Below are 10546 nucleotides of genomic sequence, written 5' to 3' on the forward strand. Positions count from 1 at the left end.
CTCGGAGTGGGGTGTCAGAAAAACATCCTCTCACTCAACGTCAACAAAACAAAGGAGATGATTGTGGACTTCAGGAAACAGCAGAGGGAGCACCCTATCCACATCAAAGGCACAGCAGTGGAGAAAGTGGAAAGTTTTAAGTTCCTCGGCGTACACATCAACGATAAACTGAAATGGTCCACCCACACAGACAGTGTGGTGAAGAAGGCGCAACAGCGCCTCTTCAACCTCAGGAGGCTGAAGAAATTTGGACGTCACCCAAAACCCTGACTAAGTTTTACATATCCACAATCGAGGGAGAGCATCATGTCATGCTGTATCACAGCCTGGTACGGCAACTGTTCCACCCCTCAACTGCAAGGCTCTCCAGAGGGTGGTGTGGTCTGCGGGGGCAAACTAAACTACCTGCACTCCATGACATATATAGCACCCAATGTCACAGGAAGGCAAAAAAGATAATTAAAGACAACAACCACCCGAGCCACTGCCTGTTCACACCGCTACCATCCAGAAGGCGAGGTCAGTACAGGTGCATCAAAGCTGGGACTGAGAGACTGAATTACAGCTTCTATCTCAAGGCCACCAGACTGCTAAACAGCAATCACTAACTCAGAGGCTGCTGCCTACATGGCTACATACATATACAATCACTGGCCACTTTAACAAATGGATCACTAGTCACTTTAAACAATGCCACTTTAACAATGTTTACATATCTTACATCACTCATATCATATGTATATAATGTATTTTATACCATCTATTGCACCTTGCCTATGCCGCTTGGCCATTGCTCATCCATATTTTTATATGTACATATTCTCATTCACCGCTTTTAGATTTTTGTGTATTAGGTAGTTGTTAGATTACTTCTTAGATTTTACTGCACCGTTGGAACCAGAAGCACAAGCATTTTGCTCCACTCGCATTAACATTTGCTAACCATGTCTATGTGAAAAATAAAATTTATTTTGATTTGAGTCCACCTGTGGTAAATTCAATTGATTGGACATGATTTGGAAAGGCACACACCTGTCTCCAGTATATAAGGTCCCACAGTTGACAGTGCATGTCAGAGCAAAAACCAAGCCGTCGGGTCGAAGGAATTGTCATTAGAGCTCCAAGACAGGATTGTGTCGAGGCACAGATCTGGGGAAGGGTATCAAAACATTTCTGCAGCATTGAAGGTCCCCAAGAACACAGTGGCCTCCATCATTCTTAAATGGAAGAAGTTTAGAACCACCAAGACTCTTCCAAGAGCTGGCTGACCGGCCAAACTAAGCAATCAGGCGAGAAGGGCCTTGGTCAGGAAGGTGACCAAGAACCCGATGGTCACTCTGACAGAGCTCCATAGTTCCTCTGTGGAGATGGGAGAAACTTCCAGAAAGACAACCATCTCTGCAGCACACCACCAATCAGGCCTTTATGGTAGAGTGGCCAGACGGAAACCACTCCTCAGTAAAAGGCACATGGCAGCCCGCTTGGAGTTTGCCAAAAGGCACCTGAAGACTTTCAGTCCATGAGAAACAGGGTTCTCTGGTCTGATGAAACCAAGATTAAACTATTTGACCTGAAGCGTCTCGTCTGGAGGAAAACTGGCACCATCTCTATGGTGAAGCATGGTGGAGGCAGCATCATGCTGTGGGGATGTTTTTCTGTGGCAGGAACTGGAAGACTAGTAAGTATCGATGCAAAGATTACCGGAGCAACGTATAGAGATCCTTGATGAAAACAACCTGACAGAGCTTGATAGGATCTGCAGGGAAGAATGGGAGAATCTCTCCAAATACAGGTGTGCCAAGAAGACTCGAGGCTGAATAATTCTGTCAATGTGATATAAGTTTATTTTTATTTTTTATAAACGTGCAAACATTTCTAAAAACCATTTTTCGCTTTGTCATTAGGGGGCTTGTGTGTAGATTAATGAGGGGAAAAAAATATTTAATCCATTTTAGAATAAGGCTGTAAAGTAACAAAATAAGGCTAATAAATAATAAGGCTGTAAGGCTGTAAAGTAACAAAATGTGGAAAAAGTCAAGGGGTCTGAATACTTTCCGAATGCACTGTATTCAGACCCTTTACTCAGTACTTTGTTGAACCACAGCCTCGAGTCTTCTTGGGTATGACGCTACAAGCTTGGCACACCTGTATTTGTGGAGTTTCTCCCATTATTCTCTGCAGATTCTCTTTAGGTCTGAATACTTTCGGAATGCACTGAATCTACCTCAAATACCCTGTACACACTGATCTGGTACTGGCACTCCCTGTATACAGCTTCATTCTTGTGTATTTTATTCCTCTTGTGTTGATATTTTTATTTCAATTCATATTTTTTAACACTGCATCATTGGGAAGGGCTTGTAAAGCAAGCATTTCAAGATAAAGTCTACACCTGTGCATGTGACAAATAAAATGTAGGATAATTATACTATCAGAGTAAGGACAGACCAGAATAAAAGTTATAGGAACTAGTAACCTATTTGATGAAGTCCGGCATAACTGTTTTTTTGTTGTTGTCATGTAACCCCCCTTTTACAGATATTTTCACAGCTTTGATCATAATGGAATTTAGGAAGTGCTGCACATGGGAGCCATCAGCAAGAAAGCACAGGCGTTCTAACCTGCAGGGTGAGAATATGCTGTGTGAAGGGGTGTGACGACCTTATTCTCAACATTGTGCACTGACCTTAAGCATGAAGCAGCACACTTCCTAACAGCTCAGCCAAGAAATACTGGGGTTACCTAAGATAATAATACTGCCCCTACCAGTATTACGGTTTCACCCTCCTGTATGAGAGAGGTGGGTTTGTTCACTTTACTTGCTGCAATTTAAAATGCCTGAGCTGATGATGTGGTGGAGGTGTGTGGGAGGGAAGGAGGGCGGGAGGGTATTGCAAGGTGGGGAGATGACAGGCAGGCAGGTAAACAGGCAGTTTTGTCTCAGATCTCACCTGTTCGAACAGACAGGCTCCAGCGCCACAGGCTGCAGCGGAAGCCCCAGCTCAGCCAGGAGGGGAAGTCAACTCAGCTCCTCACTCATCTCCCCCAGGTGCTCACAGGGCCCTGCCTCGCCTTGGGGGATCGGCAAAGGTCGGCCCAGGGAAAGGGGGCGGAGTGGAGGGAGATATTCCAGCCACGTACGGTGGTGTGCTTGTTGGGAGATAAGGAATGTTTCACATCTAGACATAGAATACCACCCCTTAATTATGCAGGCAGTCAGCGTTTGCACGCACAACTTGGGAGGATAATACCCTCTCATGTTGCTGTTTTTTCCAAATTGAGGAAAGGATTTGCTCAGTACGGTTTTTCCTACTTACAGTTACACACAACCAAGACCTTATCTTTGACTTTGATTGAAAATTTGAAATTTGACCAGGGCATGTTCCTGTCTGACTGAGGAAGGAAATATCTGAATTATTAGCTATAAAATTTTATATTTTCTTGCAGAAAAATGTAGGGACAAACTGCTTTTTCTGGCTTGAATTGGAGTGTGGCTTACCGCTCTTTTATACAAGAATAATACAATTTAAACTAAGAGGAAGGAAATTCAGAAAGTGGAAACATTCAAATGAAACAGTGACTACCACTAAATGTTTTGATTTAAAATTATTAACGGTTTTAATTTGGTCCTCTGAGAATGAGCAGGAAACAGCCTTTTTCCGACCTACGTTTTTATTCCGTAGCTTTCAACCATAACTCTCCAGCTCCAAATCAACAAAATGACAAACTAAGTCTTACTATGGAAACTGAACTCCTTTGTAGCTTTAAAACATCTTCCTCTAACCATGCGCATCTTGGAAAGACATGGCAGAAGGCCATCAGCATGTACTGATATGGTTCCGGTCTGTCTAAGAGTTCAGTTTGTGTATGATTCAAGTAGATGAAGATCAGTAACAAGAGACAAAAACAGACACCACAACTTGTTTATATTTAACAATATATATTTCCAATGTCAATGTACATTCCGTTTCGACATAAGCTTTCTTCAAACAAAAGTTGGCATCTAAATAAATACTATATAAAATAGAACTTCAAAATAAATATATCTATAAAAGGGAAAATGTTATATGTGAGAATTTTTCTTTTTGTTATATTTTAACAAAACAAAAGCTCTTTTTCAATCAACATTGACATGGCAAAGGCAAAGAAATTGAATAGCAGAAGCCAGCCGTTTAAAAGGTTATTTTGATTGAGTTGAAGAAAATTCTAGTGGCCACAGTGAACCACAAAATGAAGTTTAAGTCACAGCATTCTAATAGAAAAAAAGTTTAATCATTGAGTTGTCATGGTTGGTCATCATTCAATACCTTAACAGGCCAGCAAACACATGGCATAAACATAAAGCTAACGCGGTTTGGAGCTAAGGGTTTTACCCTAGCCACAGTGAGAGACAGACATAAAAAAAATAAGCAGAAAAGCAAAAGACGACCACTATTAAACAAGATGGAATGTAGCTTGAGAGAGTTCTCTTTCCCTACCGGTGGTTTTAACAATTTATGCACAGCAGCTGTATTTGTCAATCAAGGCAAGGGTATTTGTCGGACAACTTGGGAAGGGAAAAAAAAAAGAAAAAAAGTTGTGACACCGGGCACAAAAAGGACCAAATGGGTTGATCCGGATAGGCCGAAATTGTATTCCTTCAGTGGATTCAATGAGTCCACAGTTTCAGGGGCACTGGGGGACTGGGAATTAGCTTCGCCTCTCTCCTGCTAATGAGGCATGAATAGCATAAACAGAGGTATTTTATTGCAGGGCACACTTTTCTAAGTCAAGTGCTTATGATAGAAATATGTCTCCCCCCCCCCCACTTCCCCTCAACCTCAACTTTACCCCCAAAATATATATCTACATATCTCTATATATTTTGTACTGAATTGTAGTTATAATGTACCATGCAATTTTTCGAGGACATTTAAAACTCTTCTAAAGAACACGTGTCTTGAAACTATTTACAACAGCATGTCACCTGCATAGGTCTATTTCTATAACATATTGTCAACACATTTGCAATTTGTTTCCCTGGCTTTGCCAGCCACATAATCATTCCCAATTTTGGCACCTTTTCCTTGGATTGAATTGCAAACGTTTGAAAGTAATATTGCCTTATACATTCAAGACTAAGAACAGTGTTTTTTCCTGTATGTTTTCTGCTTTGTGCAACAAGACAAGTACAAACATGAGAAGGTGACAGGTCCCAATGTTATTAGGGGACCTTAGAACAAACGTGACAGAATTATGCCAAACTGAAGCAAACTGCAAAAAGGACACTGTACCTTTAAGAACAATTGCCTTCCGACCATTTGGAAAGTGCATAACACATATGATCCCTTAGACAGCTAAACAAGCTATACTAAACTCCTTTTGGCAAACTCATTGGAACTCCATGCAAGACACAAAAAAATAGATTGAGAAAATAAAAAGGTAAAGAATATTTCTAACATAAGACAAACTCAACTTTTTTTGAGTAGTGGGGGTATACAATGTGGACTCAAAGTAGTTCACAGAGTAATGCAAAATACATTAAGCCTTTATATACTTAATACTGTGCTTTAGTCCATCATAAGAGGTTTGCTTCATCTAAAAAGGTTGTGCAAGTGGCCGATTGCATTTAACTAAGGCTGGCTAGATACGCTACAACTTCGCTCAACCTTCTCCCTCTTCCTGAAAATGCTATTTTTCCAGCCATTTCCTCTCACTCTTCCTAAATAATTCACAATTGCCCTTTTGCCCTTTTTAAATGGTTCTTTGCCCCTTGTGCAAAGTGAAGTCGACTGGGCTTTCAAGCAGTTCTTACGTGCTAGACCAAATTCTACGGATGAGGAACAATCCCTGAGGAGGTTTTTCTACAACACATCCACATCTAGCACTGGGGTTAAGCACTAAGTTACATCATGCAGTGCATGACATGCCATTTCTGAAGTGATTGGTAAAAGCTAGGTTAAAATCCATATTACGTTTCCCCTTAAGGAAATAGAAAGTGATCAAGTCAGGCTATCCTAAACACAGTTTTTCACTCACTTGTGGCATGACCTTACATATCGTATGAGCACACAAACAAGAATATAAAAAACAAACTATCGCTCCAAAGCCACATGACTACCTCTCACTTTGTAACCTTGACCTAAAGAGCTCAACATCAAGCTAGCAACAGGAAAGCTTGTGTGGGACTGAAACCTAAAGAATGTTCATATATAGGGGAGAGTGGGTGGTAGTTTCACTTGAAGTATCCTAAACTACCAAAAAGGAAAACCAACAGTTTGCAACAAAAAAAAAATAGAGGGAAACTGCTTTGGAACAGGCTTATTTTCTCAAACATATATCTTTATGTTAGGGGAAAAACAACTGGTGTCCAATTTGTCATGGAGTAGCTAGCTTATCATGAAACTATAAATTCAGAGCCGTATAGTAGAGGAGTATGACTTGTGCCTTCGGCCATTTTATAAAAACAAAATCCACCAGTCTATTACACTCATAAGGATGGGTTCTGAGGCAAGCAGTTGTCTAGGCCAACAGATCTAGCAGACAGACCGATTTGAACTTGTGTGGCATAACATCACTAGAATGGAAAAGGACAGGTGTGAACCCTTCTGTAAGTACCATAGTTTTTGGAAAGTGGGGGGCTTGGTCTATCCAAAGGGTATTGATAAGGCAACAGCCAGTTAGTATCATGAGGACTGTTTCCCCTGGCCTCCAGCCTTGGCCTCCATACTCTTACAGGCCTGCTGGGAGTTCTTGCAGCGGCAGCCCGGGCGGCTGGTTTTATCGTAGCACTTCTGCGACAGTTTGACACAGCCCATGGCGGGCAGGTAGCACATCATACAGGGCAGCACCAGGGACATGGCCGTCATGAAGGACCAGCGTGCGCAGCAGTTGGACTGTTGGCAGGAGCATGGGCGGTCGGCGCAAGAGCCCTCGTCGTCCTCATCCTCGGTGCAATGGTAGAAAATGCCCTTGACCAGGCACATGCAGGTGGCCGAGTCCACCAGGCTCTGCACCGAGCACAGGCACTCCTGGTTGCACACCCAGCAGGAAGGCAGGGTTCGGGGCAGGGTGCACTCTGTGCAGCGGCACTTACCACATGTCTCACACAGCAGCATGTGCTTCTTGTCCACCGCCATGGCCCCCTGGGCAGCAGCCTTTGGGTCCAGAGGCTTGGAGGTGAGCACCTTGGGCTCGCAACAGGGGGTCCTGGTGGTGACTACTGTGGACCTGTGGTCCACCACGGGGGTAGGGGCTGCGTGGTCCAGCAGCCTCTGGTCTGACGAGGTGCTGCTGCTACTGCTGATGGAGCTGGGCCGCCCGCTGAAGGAGATCCAGGGGTGTGTGGTGGCGTCGTTGGGGTCGCAGCGCGCCAGCTGGGGGGGCCCTAGCAGTGGCTCGTGGGGCCCCCTTTTGGCAACCTTCTGGCTGGAGGGTTGCTGGGAGACCACAGCAGGACTGTCAATATAGTCGTTCTCCATGTGAGAGGACTTCATCTGGTCGATGGGGAAGATGGTGAGCGGGTGCTGTAGCCTTCCATAGGGGACACTACTGTCCAGCAACGGCTGGGATATAATGGAGGAAGACACTCCAGGGATGTGGTGGGGAACCCTTGACTCCATCTGTGCAGTTGTGTCCCTCATACAGCAAACAGAGAGCTCAACGTCTAGCAGTCCTGCGGAAACATAGAGATGACAGTCAGCCTCCTGGAATGGCTACCCTACTTACACAAACCCATATCTAACACGAGGCTCTCAGTCGGTGGTTGTACAAGATATGAGTCAGCATAAAATCTATATTCTCAACAATGACTCATAGCAGTAGATGGTACTGATGAAAGTTACATTCAGAGAACGTCCTGTATCGGTTTCTAACTAATATTCACAAGCACGCCATTTCAAATTAATTCTAATAATACATTGTTTTCGAATGCAATACAATCAACATTAATATGTCATTTACTCAATTCACATTGCACACTTTCTCATGAGACAATAATACCACAAGGCCAATATTAATTGGAAGACTTGTATGCAAAAATAATTACAACCTAGGCCAAATTAGACCAAGAGGGGCCCCATGGGCCAGATTGAGACTAACACATGACTTTAAGTGCTATAAATACATTCACCAAAGGACCAGTCATAGATTCAATAGATATTGCTTTTTTAAAAATATGATTGGTGAGAAGACATAAATCCATACGCAATGTTGATTTTATTGCATTTGATCTGTGTTCATTTTTCCTTAAACGTTGTAAGTTATTCTTAATGTACTGATTGCATGAAGTAGGACTAGGGTATTTCACAGGGCTAGACAATGTGTGCAGTTAAAAAACAAACAAGTATTCATGGTAGTAAAAACAAATAACAAATGTACCCATCTGATCTTCACAAAAGGCAGACACTGGTGTTTGGAGATGATCTCTTTTGGCGCATGCAGACTACAGTTCCATATGACTACGAGCCAGTATGCAGAAACTAGAAAACTAGAATGAGTAAGTAGACTAGACAATAACTACAACTATTTAACTTCCAAATAGATCTACAGGACACAACAGTTGCTACTCAGCAGTTACTCTATAGTAGCCACTACAAGGAAGTAGGAATGAATTAAGCATGAAGTAATTAAAGAGTTGTTTGAAAATCATGTCAAGAATGATAGCCTACTCTATGTAGAGAAAATAGCATGTATAAGGCAATTCTATCAACTTTATAATATTTCATATAGTGTTGACCAATACATCTCTCAGTAGATTATTTCATTGAAATAATTATGTGATTGTCAGATCATTTGCCAGAGAAATACTCACAGAACCTGAATATAGCCTAATTGTGACTATAATGCTGTGTCTCTCAGATCTGCCAAAACCAGTTTATGAAGAACAAACCTGAACAACTGAACAAACCTGTTGCGACATTGCTGGCAGGGGGACAAATGCTCCTGATCAAACGTAGGACCCTAGTGAATCCACAGAAGTGTCCCCCTCCCCTCAATGCGGGTGAATATGAGTGATTGTAATCGGAGGCGACGCGGCACCACAGTCGCTAGAAATATTAAATAAATGTAAAATCGGATTAAATATTTATCGAGACACGATGATATCATTTCATTCGACAAGTAACGTTAATTCACAATAATAGCCAAATCGCATACAGAACATAGGCTTTTTTTACGCGCAAGTCGCTATTGGTTTATAAAAGGAGGGTGGCAGTTTAGACCAAAACACTGCTTCATTTTATTGGACAAACGGTTTCTTTTAAAACGTTGAGTTATTTAAAGGAATAGATGACACAACCACCTGACATATGCATATGATGTGCCAGCTGAAACGCTGCAGAGAAGCGTCACGCAAAGATCCTCAATAATGCGAATGGTGAGCAGTCCGTTACGTATACCTTAGACGGTTTGTTTTTAAACACAACATAATTTCTTAGATGTGTATAAACGGTTTACAACCTAGCCTATAATAATGAACGATTATTCGTATTATCATTCATCTCTCGCCCACAACCTTGTAGGGTCCATGGTTAAATATTGACAAAGTGTAAATACGGGAACAGCTTGTTGCAAAAGAACAAGCTTTTTTCAGCGCACACACATAAACCACAAAACGGAAGGTAACACAACAGTATTCTAATTTGTTCAACCAAAACGTGATGGGATACCCATACCCGCCTAGCCTATGTCGAAAACGTCATACATCCGAGAGAATAACTTACTTTTCCAGACTAGCAGCGCATTTCTCTGTTGAGCTTGACGACTGCATGTATATTCCAAATATATTACTCCCAAGTAAAGAAAAAAGACCAAGGCGAAAAATTATTAAACACTATCCACTCGATACGTACTGCGGTTAGGACACGGGCTTTTTGATACGATGTTGCAACTACATGGGGAAATGGGTTTTTATGAATGGGAGGGTAAAGAACAAACTGCGCAGATGCATTGACCGATTTTTTTTGTGAATGGGAGGGCAGAACGACTCAGGGCTCAAATGCAGGGGTTACATTTTTATGAATGGGAGGACTCCGAATTTCATTGCGCAAGCGTAATACCAAGATTTCGTGAATGGAAGAATTGGGAGCTTTTCGTCACAAGGGCAATGTCATAGAGAATTAAATGAATGAGGCAGCTATGAGTCTCACACACCATGCTACCTAGTTATGTATGCATTCACTCATTCCTGTTTCCCAATGGGCCTTCGACCTGAAAAGGAATGCTAATTTACGAATATTTAACCTCATGTTAGGGCCATTGTGACCATTTTGAATTGTGTAATGGGAAATAACATTAGGAAAATAAATATTTGATGTCATTTCAACCAAATAATTCAATATGAAGTTTAATCAACGTGGAAAACTGATTGATTTGTAAAAAATGAAATAAAAACTTAATGGATTTTTTGTCTTTTTTCACCTTCCTTTTAACATAAATCCAATGACTGGGTGACATTTGTGGTTGAATTCACGTTAGTTGACAACTCATCCAAATATCAATCAAAGCTAGACATTTAACAGACGTCTGTGTCCAGTGGGACTTGTCATTATGTGGCACACTATTGTAG

The 10546-nt window shown here is 41.9% G+C and overlaps 1 protein-coding gene across 1 annotated transcript; it reads right to left on the reverse strand.

Moving 5' to 3' along the window:
- Positions 1-4814: 4814 nt before the first annotated feature.
- On the reverse strand, positions 4815-9878 carry LOC112258125 (protein sprouty homolog 4-like). Its single transcript, XM_024432258.2, has 2 exons — positions 9702-9878; positions 4815-7654 (listed from the first exon to the last, which is right to left on the reverse strand). The coding sequence occupies exon 2, from the start codon at positions 7620-7622 to the stop codon at positions 6666-6668; it is 957 nt and encodes a 318-aa protein (XP_024288026.1). The 5' UTR covers positions 7623-7654; positions 9702-9878; the 3' UTR covers positions 4815-6665.
- Between the last annotated feature and the right edge of the window lie 668 nt (positions 9879-10546).

This window comes from Oncorhynchus tshawytscha, linkage group LG09, assembly GCF_018296145.1.
Source record: "Oncorhynchus tshawytscha isolate Ot180627B linkage group LG09, Otsh_v2.0, whole genome shotgun sequence".
Classification (NCBI taxonomy): Eukaryota; Metazoa; Chordata; class Actinopteri; order Salmoniformes; family Salmonidae; genus Oncorhynchus; species Oncorhynchus tshawytscha.

Coding starts and splice junctions, on each gene's coding strand:
- LOC112258125 (XM_024432258.2), bottom strand. CDS start 7,622: ATGAGGGACACAACTGCACAGATGGAGTCAAGGGTTCCCCACCACATC.